General features: G+C 42.8%; 2 protein-coding genes across 2 annotated transcripts in view; both read right to left on the reverse strand.

Annotated features, from left to right (window-relative positions):
- The window catches only part of SAMM50 (SAMM50 sorting and assembly machinery component), a 34056-nt gene extending 32585 nt beyond the window's left edge, over positions 1-1471 (reverse strand). The window contains exon 1 of the mRNA XM_048825129.2: positions 1316-1471. Coding sequence (XP_048681086.1) covers positions 1316-1336 — 21 coding nt within the window. The 5' untranslated portion in view covers positions 1337-1471. The remainder of the gene's footprint in view (positions 1-1315) is intronic.
- Positions 1472-11940: 10469 nt separating this feature from the next.
- Positions 11941-16767, reverse strand: part of LOC125624502 (1-acylglycerol-3-phosphate O-acyltransferase Pnpla3) — a 42852-nt gene continuing 38025 nt past the window's right edge. Inside the window, exon 9 of the mRNA XM_048825276.2 lies at positions 11941-14276. Coding sequence (XP_048681233.1) covers positions 13985-14276 — 292 coding nt within the window. The 3' untranslated portion in view covers positions 11941-13984. The remainder of the gene's footprint in view (positions 14277-16767) is intronic.

The following is a 16767-nucleotide window of genomic DNA, read 5'->3' on the forward strand; positions in this document are numbered from 1 at the left end:
TTCCTGAAATGTGGCACCCAGAATGGGCCACAATATTCCAGTTGAGGCCTAATCAGCGTGGAGTAGATTGGAAGAATTATTTCTCGTGTCTTGCTTACAACACTCCTGCTAATATTTCCCAGAATAATGTCCACGTTGGTTTTTTTTTTTTTTTTTTTTTTCACACACCACACACAACAGTGTCACATAGGTGACTCATATTTAGCTTATGGTCCACTATGACCCCCAGATACCTTTCCGCAGTATTACTGCCTAGGCAGTCATTTCCCATTTTGTAGGTTCGCAACTGATTACTCCACTTAGGAAGGAATACTTTGCATTAGTCCCCATTGAATTTCATCCTCTTTACTTCAGACCTTTTCTCCAGTTTGTCCAGATCATTTTGAATTTTAATCCTACCCTCCAAAGCACTTGCAACCCCTCCCAGCTTGGTATCGTCCTCAAACTTTATACGTGTACTGTCTATGCCATTATCTAAAACTTCCAAATGTTGTTCAGAAAAGCCAAATATTTTAATGACTTTTATTCTGCGGGGAACACCAGTGCAAATATATGAAAGACTGCCATGTGGAAAAAATGCACTTTGCTTAAAAGCCGCAGCCCCCATCCCCATTCTTCTATGAGCTGGGTCCTTTAGCTTTTTATCATACGTCACCACTTCCCGGTTTCAGACTAGAGAAAGCCTGGTGGCCCTTTGAAAACAGTACCAGCCGTAGCCAACAGGCGTGCGAGAGAGGCCCTTGAAAGAAGGAGCTGGACAGCGAGTTAAACCCTTCCCGGGGAAATCAGCGTGGAGAGCAAAGCCAGACCCTGGGCGGGGGCGCCTCTTCACCGTCTCAGTCCCGTCCCCCGCGTCTCTCGGCGCGGCCAAATGTCACCAGTTCGGCGAGAGGGCCGCCCTGCCGCCCTGAGCTGGTGCCTCGGACCCCCGCCGCCCCACATCCCCAGGGGCGAGCGTCCCGTCTCAGACATTTCAGGTTAAACTCCCCCGCCGGGCGGTTTGCCTCGCCCCGGGGCAGCGACTCCACGGGGCCGCCGCTCGCTGACAGGCGGCGGAGGGGGGAATCCTGCCGCCCCAGGCTCGCAGGGAGTCTCCCCGCACCGCTTGCGAGGGGCGGGGCGGGGCAGCCTCCGCAGCCCGCGGGGAAGGGGTTGGCAGGTCGCCCGGGAACAAGCCACCCCCGCTGCTCCCACGTTGAGAGGCCCCCGGCCAGGCCCGGCCCCGCTCCCGAAGGTCGCGGCAGCGGGCGCGGCTCCTCCTCCTTCTCCGCGGCCCCGGGGCCCCGCGCGCCAGCGGAGCCGGCAGGGACCTCACCCGCGCGTGCACCGTCCCCATGGCCGCACCGCCGCCGGGCGGGGAGAACAGCGATCCCACAGCGAGGGCAGCGCGCGGCGGTCAGCGCCGGGCCCACAGCGAAGACCGCGGCGCCTAGTCCCGCCCCCCCAACCAGCCCTTATTGGTCATCAGTGTTGAAAGGGGCGGGGCAGGCAGCGAAGGTCCCGGATGGGGCGGGAGCTAGGAAGCCCCGCCCCCACGAAGGGAGGGGGGAGGAGGCAGGCGGGAGTGGGGATCAGGATGGTCCAAGTGGAAAGTCGCGGGGTGGGGGGGGGGGAAGGGCTTCCCTAAAGCCGCAGCTGCGGGGGCTCCTGCGGCAGGAGGCTAAATTACACTTGAAGGTGGTGGCCTGGGCTCTGCAGAATTTAAAACGGGGCAGTTAAAACATGGCACACCGGCAAGGCAGGGAAAGGGCTGCAGCGTGCAGAAAAGTTGAAAGAAAAGGAGGACTTGGGGCACCTTAGAGACTAACAAATCTATTTGAGCATAAGCTTTCGTGAGCTACAGCTCACTTCATCAGATGCATACAGTGGAAAATACAGGGGGGAGATTTATGTACATAGAGAACATGAAACAATGGGTGTTACCATACACACTGTAAGGAGAGTGACCAGGAAAGGTGAGCCCTCAGGCCCTACACTACCAGCACTCCCAGCTATCTTCCAGACACCACTGACTTCCTGAGGAAACTACAATCCATCGGTGATCTTCCTGAAAACACCATCCTGGCCACTATAGATGTAGAAGCCCTCTACACCAACATTCCACACAAAGATGGACTACAAGCCGTCAGGAACACTATCCCCGATAATGTCACGGCAAACCTGGTGGCTGAACTTTGTGACTTTGTCCTCACCCATAACTATTTCACATTTGGGGACAATGTATACCTTCAAATCAGTGGCACTGCTATGGGTACCTGCATGGCCCCACAGTATGGCAACATTTTTATGGCTGACTTAGAACAACGCTTCCTCAGCTCTCGTCCCCTAACGCCCCTACTCTACTTGCGCTACATTGATGACATCTTCATCATCTGGACCCATGGAAAAGAAGCCCTTGAGGAATTCCACCTTGATTTCAACAATTTCCATCCCACCATCAAACTCAGCCTGGACCAGTCCACATAAGAGATCCACTTCCTGAACACTACGATGCTAATAAGTGATGGTCACATAAACGCCACCCTGTACCGGAAACCTACTGACCGCTGTGCCTACCTAAATGCCTCCTGCTTTCATCCAGACCACACCACCCGATCCATCGTCTACAGCCAAGCTCTGTGATACAACCGCATTTGCTCCAATCCCTCAGACAGAGACAAATGCCTACAAGATCTCTATCAAGCGTTCTTACAACTACAATACCCACCTGCTGAAGTGAAGAAACAGATTGACAGAGCCAGAAAAGTACCCAGAAGTTACCTGCTACAGGACAGGCCCAACAAAGAAAACAACAGAACGCCACTAGCCATCCCCTTCAGCCCCCAACTAAAACCTCTCCAATGCATCATCAAGGATCTACAACCTATCCTGAAGGACGACCCATCACTCTCACAGATCGTGGGAGACAGGCCAGTCCTTGCTTACAGACAGCCCCCCAACCTGAAGCAAATTCTCACCAGCAACCACACACCACACAACAGAACCACTAACCCAGGAACCCTATCCTTGCAACAAAGCCCATTGCCAACTGTGTCCACATATCTATTCAAGGGACACCATCATAGGGCCTAATCACATTAGCCACACTATCAGAGGCTCGTTCACCTGCACATCTACCAATGTGATATGTGCCATCACATGCCAGCAATGTCCCTCTGCCATTTACATTGGCCAAACTGAACAATCTCTACGTAAAAGAATAAATGGACACAAATCAGACATCAAGAATTATAACATTCAAAAACCAGTCGGAGAGCACTTCAATCTCTTTGGTCACTCGATTACAGACCTAAAAGTGGCAAACTGGATACAATTAACTTAGGCTTGAATAAAGACTGGGAGTGGATGGGTCATTACACAAAGTAAAACTATTTCCCCTTGTTTATTTTCCCTCCTACTGTTCTTGTCAACTACTGGAAATGGCCCACCTTGATTATCACTACAAAAGGTTTCCCCCTCCGCCCCCCTCTCTCCTGCTGGTAGTAGCTCACCCTTCCTGGTCACTCTTGTTACAGTCTGTATGGTAACACCCATTGTTTCATGTTCTCTGTGTATATAAAATCTCCCCACTATATTTTCCACTGTATGCATCCAATGAAGTGGGGGGAGGGATAGCTCAGTGGTTTGAGCATTGGCCTGCTAAATCCAGGGTTGTGAGTTCAATCTTTGATGGGGCCATTTAGGGATTTGGGGCAACAAATTGGGGATTGGTGCTGCTTTGAGCAGGGGGTTGGACTAGATGACTTCCTGAGGTCCCTTCCAGTCCTGATATTCTATGATTCTAAGTGAGCTGTAGCTCATGAAAGCTTATGCTCTAATAAATTTGTTAGTCTCTAAGGTGCCACAAATACTCCTTTTCTTTTTACGGATACAGACTAACACGGCTGCTACTCTGAAACCTGTCATCAGAAAAGTTGAGGCAGAGACTAGCGCATTTCACACGAGAGGGGAAGATGACGACTTGTTCACTGCTAGTAACACCGGGCCGCAGGGTGGCATCTGTTTGCGCATGACAGCTGGGGGAAAGAGTCATCTGGTATTAGCTAACCTTACACCCTTGCAAGACACAAGCAGCATAGCGGAGAGTCATGCCTTGCACTAACCAATTTATTTGAGCCATTTCCAGCACAAATCCAGGTTTTCTCACCATTACCAGCAGGAGAGTGGGTTTGTGTGGGGGAGGAGGGGTGGGGGGGGGTGAGAAAACCTGGATTTGTGCTGGAAATGGCCCAACTTGATTATCATACACATTGTAAGGAGAGTGATCACTTTAGATAAGCTATTTCCAGCAGGAGAGTGGGGTGGGAGGAGGTATTTTTTCATGCTTTGTGTGTATATAAAAAGATCTTCTACACTTTCCACAGTATGCATCCGATGAAGTGAGCTGTAGCTCACGAAAGCTTATGCTCAAATAAATTGGTTAGTCTCTAAGGTGCCACAAGTACTCCTTTTCTTTTTGCGAATACAGACTAACACGGCTGTTACTCTGAAACATGCCTTGCACTAGTTGACATGAAAAACAGACTTCAACAGCAGAGGAACATACTGCCAAAACTGGCAGCCGCACTCGCACACATTCAGTCTAGCTGCATCATAAAGGTGCAGCCTCAGGCCAGTAAAATGTAAAAAGGCTTTTAGGGATGGTGATATGGTAAAAAAAAAAAAAGGTGTGTTATCACACTGGCTCATGCAGTTGGGGATGAAGAAATGGCAAAGAATGTTGAAATTGTGTCACTGCCCCACTGCACTGTAGCAAGGAGGGTAATGGAGATGACTGATCACATGTCCTCAAAACTCAAAGACCATGATTTAGGGTGACCAGACAGCAAATGTGAAAACTCAAGATGGGGGTAATAGGAGCCTATGTAAGAAAAAGACCCAAAAATCAGGAGTGTCCCTATAAAATCCGGACATCTGGTCACCCTACAATGATTGAAAAAAAATGTAAGTACTTTTCAGTAATCTAGGAGGTAGTATTGAAGCAGGGATTTTCCTATACCCCCCCCCCCGAATTTCCCCAACATCCCCCACAGTTTTGTGAACTAGTTACATGAAGTGTTGCAAATTTAGTGATTGTTTGGAAATGTGAATTGAAATTGAAACGTTAATACACACTTTAAAAGCATATACAGTGTATGATAAAATACATGTATCTGAAAAAGTATAATAGATTTGAAAAGTATGAACATAGACTAGCTTCCTTATACAGCTGTTGCTTTTAATGACAATGTCAGTGCATTCATTTTGGTGATGTTGGCCAACCTAATAATTTCAAACTATGATTTGTAAGCAAAGTCTAAATGAGCTCTCCATGATGGATGGGGCTAAGGCTTCAGGACCAGATTGTATTTACATTCACACCTAATCTACCTAGGTATCCAGCAAACAGAGCTGTGTTGCCACAGTGATAGATTTTGGCTGGGGTTGAGTTACAAATCGCTTGAATGAGGGTGGGGGGATGAGATGTTGTTATTCTTATTGTATGAGTAAAGGGCAGCAGAACTGTACTTAGCCTGTACTGATTGAGGGCATCTAGAGAGAAGGTGGGGACAGGTGTTTTACTTGATAGTCTGCCTGAGTCACAAGTACTGTTTGACCTACACCACTCCACTGTTTCAAGACAGAGATGATTAGGCTCCATAGATAGTCTTTTGTATTGTTAACTAACCACTACAGCTGAAGTCACTGATAATCAGGTCTAAGTGCCTAGACCTGCTGTGGGACAGTGTTTCTGTGGAAGAGACAGCCCACTCTGCACTAGCAGCCAAGATTCCCCCACTGAGAGCTCAGTTGAAATTACTAAAAGCTAGTGGACCCTCAAGAGACCAACTTGCAGAGGTCACAGAGACAGGTGGCAGCAGAAGGTGATGGTGCAGGGCCATTGGCAATAGAGGAATGGAGGCACAACAAACAACAGTGGCCAGAATGAACAGTGAGCAGCTGGAGGAACGAGCAAGGTGCTTTCTTGCTCCCCACCTGGGAGGTGAACTCATGTGAAAGCACCTCTGCACTCTGAGTCTCCACTGACCAAGGACAACCCCAGTGAGTGTTAATGAGGCTGTTAAGAATGCTGGAGACACAACACAGTTCATGCGAACAAACATGGCTACGGCATCATACTTTCTATTTAAGCAAGAGATACCACACACTACAAACTGGAGGCCAATGTTAAGTGCATTGTCACTTGTTCATCCTGAAGTTGAACACTGGTTCCAAACAAGACCAGCAAATGCTCACTATCTTTCTGCAAGAAACTCAACTGACTGGCTAGACGCATGTGGTGCAACAGTGAAAGACTCAACAGTTGAAAAAGTAAAGAACTCACCACATTCAAAACATCTGCATACATGGCTGATGAATGCACCGATGCAAATGCACATCAAGTGTTAAGTCATTGTGTACGTTATTTTGATGTCAGTGGTAGGCCAGTAGATGCACTTCTAGATATTCAAGTTATAGAAGACACATTGACTGTATCTGTGACAACCCACATCTTAGAAGAGTTAAATGCTTGTCAATTGGACCCCAAATAGATGGCTGCTTTTGCATTTGATGGAGCTGCAAACTTCTCTGGAAGACATGGTGGAGTACAAGCTTTGCTCAGAGAAGTGTAATCCTAATCTCTCCTATACACACTGCAGAGGCCATCTACTCCAACTAGCGCTAGTACGAGCTGCAGACTCTTCAAAAGACATTAAAAAAGCTATAAATGTAATGTCTTCATTATATTATTTTTTTCAGCAAGAGTCCAAAAATACTGAATATCTTGAAAAATACAGAAGATACACTGGGACTGCAGTTCATATTAGTTCAACCTGGGAAAACCCTCTGGCTTTCTCATGAGTGATCCTTGCCTGTTGTCTTAAAATTACTCCAGCCATTATTACTGGCTTTGGAAAGTATCTACCAAGATGGAATGGATCTAAGTAGTGAGGCTGGTGGATTACTTTTGCTACTATGTTCAGAGAAGACTATTGCCATTCTCTCTCTTGTAAGTCTACTGTTGAAACCACCTGAAACAGTGCCATCCAGGCATCTGCTACAACAGTATTAGATCTTTGTCCAGCAATAGAAGCTACAGTTGAATCAATCGGAGAGCTATCCATTGAAAAAGTACTGGAAGAAACAAAGACTTCAGTCCAGAAGGTGACTTTTGAAGGCATTTATATTGAATCTTTTAGTGAAGAGGACAAGGAGTGTTTTATTAAGACAACTGAAAAAGTACACAGACTTGATTCTTAAAAATCTACAACAGCGACTTCTAGATTCTGCTCAACCTCTACGTAGCTTTTACAGATCCCTGTCCTGTAAAACACCAACAGTTGAGCAGAGTGAGGCACTACCAGCAATGGGGCTGCCATGTGCTCAGGATAGAATAGAGAATTTGAACAGAGTGGAATATCATATGACGAATGAATGAAGATTTGACTTCACCTTCTTTTTTATTATCACTAGTGGCTTGAACTGATCTTTGTGCTAGAATTCCTACTTCTTTCAGCTCAGGAAATAATCTCTTGCTACTCCCAGTCACAACAGCTATAGTTGAGCGTTCTTTTTCATCATTGAATAGAATTTTGTGTTCTGAAAGAAGTCACCCTCTGCCTGAGCATGTGAATGAACTAATGAGCATATCAATTGAAGGAAGGGAAGTACCAGACACATGAGAAGCCACCGAAGATGAGCGCATTTCATTCAAGAAGTGCATCAACAGAGTTGTGCAAAATTATAACAAGAAACCAAGAAGGATGTAGATGTAGTGCTTCATAGAAGGCTTGAGTAGCCAACTTTAATTTGTGTGATGATTTTAAAATAGGAGTTAAATCTAATAAAATAGTCATGAAACATTTCAGTTTTTACTATGGTGCCATAGAGCCCACCTTCACCTTCACAGTCTCACCCCTCATCGGCCCTGATTTTCCTGCCCCCCCCATAAATTTGAACCACCCCACCCACCCGCAATGTCAATTCCTGGGGAAAACAGTGTATTGAAGCCCGTGCCATCAGCCCACTTACTGCCATACTAATTTTCATCCAAACTATTGATGAGGATTTCTCCATGCATGGAGTTACTGAGCTAATTCCACCACGGCCCTTACTTCTGTGAGCAAATATGGAGGTTGCTAAGTGTGCTTTTGTACCATCTGTGCTGAAGCATGAACAATGACCAGCTGTATAGGGGGATTAGGAGGTTTGCTAAAAGAAAATAGAGTTGAACACCCTACCTTCTGCACTACATCCTATAGCAGGAGGCATATTGCAGGAAATCTGTTGAAACAAGTGATGTGATAACTAATGTAATAAAAGTGGTAAAAGTAATCCATAGAGAAAATAGAGCACAGAAGCACAGAAAATTTATCAGCTTCCTTGAGGACTTGAATGCAGAATATGAAGATTTGCATTGCCATTTACAAGTTTGGTAGCTGAGTGCAGGAATGTGCCTTCTAGAATTTATTTTTCAAATTAGAAAGGTGAGCTGTGTGTTTCTGGAAAAAAAATAAGCAACCATGTCTAGTTTCAAGAGCAGCGGGAAAACCCAGCCTTTCTCTGTGCCTTTCCACCCATACACATCTCGGTACCCTCAGGCATGGGCTGCTGCAAGGTAGAAATCAGGATGTTTCTACTTTAGTGGACCATGCTGATGCAGACCACAGAAAGCTTAGACTATTCAGAGTGTCCCTTCCCAAGAACATCACCCATTTTCCATCATGTAAGGAACTCTCACGTGAGAGTGGGGGTGCTGATTTTCACAGCTTCTCAGAAATATTATATCTCAGCCCTAGATTAGCAGTTTGAGAGAGAGAGATCTAGCATTTAACAATCTGATGGAAGTACCAATTGAGCAGCAATCGCACAATCTTCAGTTTGACCTGTGTGAACTACAGACTATCATTTTCTTTTCAAGAATAAATTGCATGAAAACGTCTGGAAACTAAGGATCAGTTTCCAAACTTAGAAGACTTTGTCCTGAAGCTTTGTTCAATGTTCAGAAGCACATTCTCAGTAATTAAACGAGAAGTCAAAACAAACTGGAGAGCACCACTTGGCTGCTATCTCTGCCACTGCAAATATGATAGACACTGGGACTCTAGTGCAAGAAAGATCTTTTCCTTAGGGTCTTCACTAAGAGGTGAGCAAGTGTCTTTTTAATACTTCTTAATCCCATTAATGCTTTATGGCTAAATCCTAAAAATATAATTTCAGATCCAAGAATCAGATCATTTCTCTGTATATGGCCCACAGAGGTGCCCCAAAACGAGCACCCAGACCACAGCTTTGTAAAGGTTGGACCATCCTGATTCAAACTGGGCTCAAGCTGTGCAGTGAGAGGACAGATTTCACACCCCACCCCCCCGCCCACAGTTCCTGGCCACTCAGACAAGTTATAACAACTGGGGCTATTTGCAAAACAGAAGTATGTTCAACATTATGTATTGCCGCGGCATTTAGTGACCCTACCCCCCTCCATTGCAGGCCAAGGCCTCATTGTGAATTTTTAATGTATAAGAGGGGTCACACTAAGAGGCTTGCCATGTGAAAGGGGTCACCCATACAAGAAGTTCAAAAACCACTGTGCTAGATGCTGTACAAACATGTAACAAAAAAACTGGGACCTCCCCCAAAGAGTTGACAGGCCACATATAAGGCAACTAAGTGGATATACTGGAGAGGGAAGCACAAGGCTTGGTTCTACACTTAAGAGTTATGGCAGCAGTGTGGTGTCAAAAGCCCCAATGTAGAACACAGCTATGCTATCAGAAGCATGTTTCTGGTGATGTCGTTCGTGAAAGAGAGAGAGCTCTGTGTAAACTCGAAAACTTGTCTCTCACCTGCAGAAGTTGGTCTAAGAAAAAATGACTACTTTACCCACTTTCTCTCTCTTGTTCCTATTTTGGCAAAAAAAAAAAAAGTTGATGTATGGCTGCGTCTCTACTAGGAGGCTATGCAGGCATAAGCTCTGTAGTATAGAAATAGCCCAAAGCATGGGTTAACAACACTGGTCCTTATGGAAGGCAGTGTGTTTGGCTCTGGAGGCTGTGGACCAGAGCTCTCTTTTCAGTTCACAACAAAGAACACATTAGCTTAAAGTACTCTTCATTCAGTTTTCCCCTCCCGAGAGAAATAAATACTCTAGAGAATCAATGTTTATATACAATTTCCTTGTGTGTCTTATTGTGAGTGCTCTTGTGTGTATCAAAGTAATCATCTTACCCTTATGCAATTCTCCTGCCAAGACTGTAAGAAAGCATTTCACTCCCTCCGCCACTCTCCTCCCAAAACCCCAATCCATTAATTGATCACTCCGTTAGCTTGGCATATTTAAGTGCTTTCTGAAAGTGAACTCAAAACATGGACTGTCTCAGCCTTGTAAACTGATGGATAAGAGGTCCCTCAAATAATAATACATTCAAATGGAAAGGAAAAAGGTACCCAGTTGTGTTTATGAACCTTTATCATAGTGGTGTCAAAAGTACAGCCCCAATGCTGTACTTGTGGGGCCTGCCTTACATGTTCTGATTCAGAAGCTAAGATATCATTAGAAAAAAGTTTCTAGCCTACACTGATGCAGAGATAATGTGAACAGACTATGAGTGATGCAATGTCATCTGTCCAAGTCTTAAGGCAGTCTGAACCAAGACTCAGATGTGAACACCTTGCCCCCTCTGACAAGGTGCCAGCTCTAAAGTCAAATGAGGATTCTTCAGAGTCAACCTTATCTATTTAAGCACTGATCATTTTAATGGAGGGAATGAGAGAGGAAGCAACAGACACTGGGTTGAGAACTGCAAGTTTCTGCAGGAAAGGAAATGCAGAGGAAAGAATAGAGACTGGGAAGAAGGGGAAAAATAGGATGGAGAAGGAAGAGCAACAAAGGGTTGGAAGAGCAACGAAGGGTTTGAACAGCACGAGGGCAATTGAAAAATATTAAAATGCAAAGTTAAAAACATCATATGTGGCACTTTAGTTGGTAGTCTCAGCAGAGAAGCCTAAGAGAATGTTTGAAGCAAGGCTAATTAATGCACTAATTTCCGTGAAGACAAACAGATCCTTTAGCTCAGACAGGAAGCATATTGAGAGGCCAGTGGTAGGAAGCTTGCACAGTTGATCCCTTGCTGTATCTGTTACAAAGCTAAAAAATGGAGTCAAGGTTTGTTATTCCAACATTCTTCACTACCAAATTTCACATAAAAATTAAAAACCAATTAGTGATTTATTTTTAAAAGCTGATGGAGCTTACACAGGTGTAAAAGTGCATGTAGCGATAGGAAAATCAGTCCAATACATGATTAGCAAAACAGCATTTCAGAGATCTCAACAACAGAGCTATAAGAAATGAAAAAGACAGCAAAGGGACAGCAAGGATTTTAAAAATTATCTGCTCTATCATTTTCTGGACAAAGATCCAGATTATATTAGAAAACCTACAGTATTAACCCTAGTAAAGTGCATTTTCCTGTAGTATGTATGAAACAAGACTGCTTATTAGCCACTTTGCCTTATCCAGTGATTGCAAAAAATGAAGCAGTCTACAATACTTGATACAATTGTGTAGTTAACCATACTTTCCAAGAATATCAGTAAATGTCCATGTATTTCTTTGCTATTTTGAAGATTCTACTATGATTTTGGACAGAAAAATTGTAAAACAAAATTAAATGGAGGCAGGGGATGGGGCGGTGGGAAGAGAACTGTGTTACAGGAAATGCAGGCCACAATCCTGCAAAGGAATTATGAATGTGTATTAGTCCCATTGAAGGCAATGGGGCTTCTCATATATGTAAAATTAAGTATTTTTGTAAGTCTGTAGTGTTGTGGACTAGATATCTCATAAAGAGGACATTAAAATAATTTACTAAAACAGTATTTTCTTACATGGCAAGAAAAAAAAAAACCTCATTACACACTCCGTAACATCAATTTGCCGTTACAAGTGAGACTATATAACCACAGCTTGTGTTTTATTTTTTGAAATAAAAATTAGTGGTTGTACCAATATTTTTCTTTTAACAGGTCACCGTGCAGAATCAAAGATATACAAGAGTCCAATAACAAAAATCAAGTACAATTTTTTCAAGTGAGATAGCACAAAAGATATAAAAATCTATATAATAATATAAAAATGCTTTAATACTTTATGTGGGGAAATACATTATAGTTTAACAACATTTTAACAATTTTTAAAGCATTTTAATGAGAGTTTATTCTTAAGATGTAGCACTTTGAGTTGTGAATTTTCTTTGAAAACCTAAAGAACTGCTTAACATTTAGTCCAAGTTGGGAACGTTAAGGTTTTGACAACTCAAAGACCTGGAGATATTCAAAATTTACACTATACTATTATAAAAAATATTTTTTCTTCTCTTGTCCCTCCCATCTCCAGTCAGTTTTATTTACAGGCCGCTCCCAATAAATGCTTGAGAGAGTTCTCTCTTCTCTCGGGAGTACAGCTCATTTACTCCAAATTTACAGTACTGTACTAGAAATAACATTTGGCCCTTAAATGCCAAGTCTTTTTCAAGCAAGCCACAAGAGGTTACTTCCATTTATGTTTTTAAAACCACCATTAGCCCAAAAAATGTTGCTTTAAAAAAAAAAACCCCAATCATCATTAAAACAGTGGTTTAATAATTATCTTCATAACTATCAGAGTTTTGTCAGATGAGCTCATAAAATACTTAATTTAAGGCTGTCTATACTGAGATTTGAAACCACAATGACACCTTTATAGAGAACAGGTTTTATAAACTGTTACAAATTTCAGCGTGGATAGGACTTGATGTTTTGGGGAAAAGGGGCAGGAATTTTTTTTTTTTTTTTGAACAGTGGATTTAGACCTGCAATGCAGCTCTTTACGGTATAATACATTTGTTTTAAACTTCGCTTATTCATTCTGATCTCAAGAAGGGCACAAATGTTAGGAAATTTCCCTACACTGCTTGAGATAAGTTAGCACAAGAAGTGCTAAACAAACAGAATGGAATCACTGGGATCTCCTTTCTGCTCCTCCAAGGAATACAAAAGAAATAAGGCCTCCTTTTCCATCTTACAGAAAATGTATATAATCCACAAATCAGAGCACAAGCCTGACACTGTTCAGTGTCAATGTAATCTCACAAAGATGTTTTGCAATGGTTGTATTATGACAACTTCATTGTTGCTCTATACAGCTCCACCCAATGATACTACTGTCTTTTTAAAAGACCACTGCTCCAGCTATTTTTCTTTTTTAAATCTATTTAAAAACATTAGTTCAAATTAAGCCCTTGCGAAGCATTCACAACAAGTCAACAGAGTTGTGCCCCTTAACACTTATGGCTAAATGCGGCCCAGTTCTTGAGACTTTTTTCCTTCTCAATACTTAAGGAAAAGAGGCACTTTGTAAAACTTGTTGGGAATGGTGAACTTGGATTACAGTATGAATTGTATATTACAGTATGTAATCAAAGTTGGTGCCTTTTTTCCAGAAAACAGTACAGTTAAACAAAAGGCAAACACACTGATATTGGAGGCCCTCAAAAAGTTCCTAATGAACATTTCCCTTTATAAAGTACAAGTTGCCTGATTTCATGCAAGTGCTAAAAATTAATCTACCATCACCAAACACAAGTATTTTTTTAAAGTATGTCCTTTAAAATGCAACTTTTCTATAAACACTTGTTTCAGTCTAGAACAAGCCATTTATAGGGTTTGATTTCATGTAGCTTTTTAATTACTGGTAGCTTGGAGTTAAATCTTTTTCCAGATATTGTGCTATTGTAATTTTGAAATGAAGCTTAACAAGAATTTAATAGATTAACAAGAATGTGACTGTTACATAACAATGACAACTCTTCTGTATAATCCTTAGCATTGTAAAGGCCTGAAAGGCAATTTGTCATTGAGCTTAAACAAAACAGTCTTCCAATACTTATTGGCAAGATGGAAGAATGAGTTTGCTTCACAAGGTTTAAGCTTCTCTGTCAGACGGATTTCAGAACTTTCAAAATTAATCTTCTGAGGCAGTTTGGAAACTCTTGTCTGAGGAGGAGTCAAAATCCGTTTCCAAGCCAGATTCTTCAGAATTCATGAAGAAAATATGGTGAGAATCAGAGTCTGAGAGCCCCTTTATACCAACAGAAATTTGCTTCCCTGATGAATCTCTGCAGTATAGAAAATCCCAGAGCCAACCTTCAAGGTCTGCAGCAGAGTGTGGCACTTTAGAATGGCAATAGGGAGAATGGAACTCTACATTAGGTGGAACAGTCTGACATTTTCTGAGTGATGCATAGCTCTCTTTACTGTGGAGGGGGGGAACAAAAACAAATATCTATTAGCAATATTTTAATGAGGTTTCTATTTCAGTTCAAGGGGTGATGGAATAAGGGTTTTTCCTACATGCAAGGGAAACTTAGATGATACTACAGCATCTCCCAGGGAAAATAAATGTGGAGTCTAAATATATTATTTTTAATGGGGTAATAGAAAATAAGGCATCAAAAGTCTGAACTTCAATGGAGCACATCTTACTGGGGGTGCCCACATAGTTTTGAAGTGTGATACAAGTAGTATGGAAGGGTTGTGTGAAGAAAGTAGGATGATCAGATAAACCTAAGATAGCAAGGCTAAATTTATACAACTCCTCTCCAGTGCTACTGAACAAAATCAGGGGTGATCAGTAGGTGACCAAGATCAGTAGGTGACCCATTAACCAACTGAGGAGAATCTGCAGTGATAAAATGCTGTGAAGTCTTACCTACATCTATTATAAAAAAAAAGTTAAGTACCAGTAGGAATAAGCATACAGAATAGTTATTTTAAATGGATTTCCTATAAATAATGTACAGTCTCAATTTACACACATTAAAAATGTTGTTTGTGTTTCAGATACAATTCCGATTCCTTACTCAGGCAGTACTTGAAATGTTACAAATTTTACCAAAACAGAAGAGTCTTACCTGTTGGTTCGTTTCCTACATTTTAGAACAGTAGTTCATAATTAGCAAGTTATTCCTCTTTCCTCAGACACAGGAAAGGAGAGCCAACCACCAAAAGATATTTAGTACCATCTTCCTCTAAATTCCATCTCTCTCCTGGAGATTCTTTACTTTGACGATTACTTCCTTAGCTGAAATTTGGATGTGCCAGAAAACACTAACCACTAAGTTAAGATTTGGGGACCTTGTTAAGTTTCCTAACAGCACAAGTTCCCATGAAAGTCTGAATTCTGACTCCTACTGAGAATTGAGAGATAGGGACTGTTGTCTTAAGGAGGAAGATGAGAAATAAAAAAGCAGAACTTTATGGAAGAAATAACTCCAATCATTGTGAGAGGCAGAAAAATCCACCAATTCAAACACAAATTGAGAATCCCATAAGAGAAAGTTACCCAGAGTGCAAGGTGAGGTTCTAAACAGGAAATAGAGCTTTAAGAAATCATCACCAGAACATAAAGTCAGCCAAAGCAAAGGAAGAGCAGGACCAGGATTTTCCTTTTTACTTATTTTAAAGATGGGATGGAAATTATAGTTTCAAGCAACAGAATGGTATCTGATGAATTCACTGACTGTCTCCTCTAAATCCTCTTCTACAATACGCTTAAAAAAAGAATTTGCATGCATCAGACTAATGATTACTTTGAGGCGAAGGTGTGGTGCATCAGAGCGGGGAATCCGGCGGTCTGCTCAGAAAAACTGAAGAGGTACAACCAACAGCCAAGCTATCAATGAGCAAGTATTCTAAGAAAGCCCTGGTTGAGTATGGACCCCCCAAACCCCAAGCTCTAGAAGCTGTCTGTAGTGGGTTGCTTTACAAGAAGAAGTTACTCACCTTGTGCAGTAATGATGGTTCTTAGAGATGTGTCCCCCTGTGGGTGCTCCACTCTAGGTGTCAGTGTGTCCCTGCGCTGGAGATCAGATATTTCTCGCAGCAGTACTTGGTCAGAGGAAGGGTGCGCACAGGAACTGTCTCATGCAGCCATTGGCATCCCCTGTAGTGTGCGCACCCCCGACTATCCCCTCCATTCCTTCTCTACTGCAGAGCTTGGCTGCATGAACTCCAAAGTAGAGGGGAGGAGGGTGGGTAGTGGAGCACGCACAGGGACACATATCTCGAACAACCATCGTTACTGCACAAGGTGAGTAACTTCTTCTTCGAGTGGTGTCCCTGTGGGTGCTCCTCTCTAGGTGCTTATAGAGCAGTACCCCACCAGGGGTGGTACGAGTTCGGAGTTATGTATTAGTGTGTGATGAGAGCACTATGAGGCCAACAATAGAGTCTGAGACAAGGCCTTGGGTGATAGCATAATGCTTTGCAAAAGTGTGCTCCAATGTCCAGATTGCAGCTCTACAAATATCTATTAAGGGGACATTGTTCAAGAATGCAATCGATGCCACCATGGCTCACGTTGCGTGGGATCTGATGCCCATGTGGGGTTCTTCGTGATGCAGGTGGTAGCAAGTTTGAATACAGGAAAAGACCCATTTGGAGAGTCTCTGTGTTGATATTGTAGAACCCTTGGAGTGCTCTGCTGTAGAGACAAATAGTCTTGGTGACTTGCAAAATGGTTTAGTTCTGTCCAAGTAGAAGGCTACAGCCCATCTGACATCTAACATGTGTAACGTTGCTTCTTGAGAGTCGTTATGTGGCTTGGGATAGAAGGCAGGTAAGTGTATGGTTTGGTTACTGTGAAAATTTGTAGCCTCTCTGCAAGAATTTTGGGTGAGGACGTAACATGATTTTGTCTTTGGTAAATATAGTGTATGGTGGTTCAGCCATCAATGCTCCTATTTT

Source organism: Caretta caretta, chromosome 1, assembly GCF_965140235.1.
Source record: "Caretta caretta isolate rCarCar2 chromosome 1, rCarCar1.hap1, whole genome shotgun sequence".
Taxonomy (NCBI): Eukaryota; Metazoa; Chordata; order Testudines; family Cheloniidae; genus Caretta; species Caretta caretta.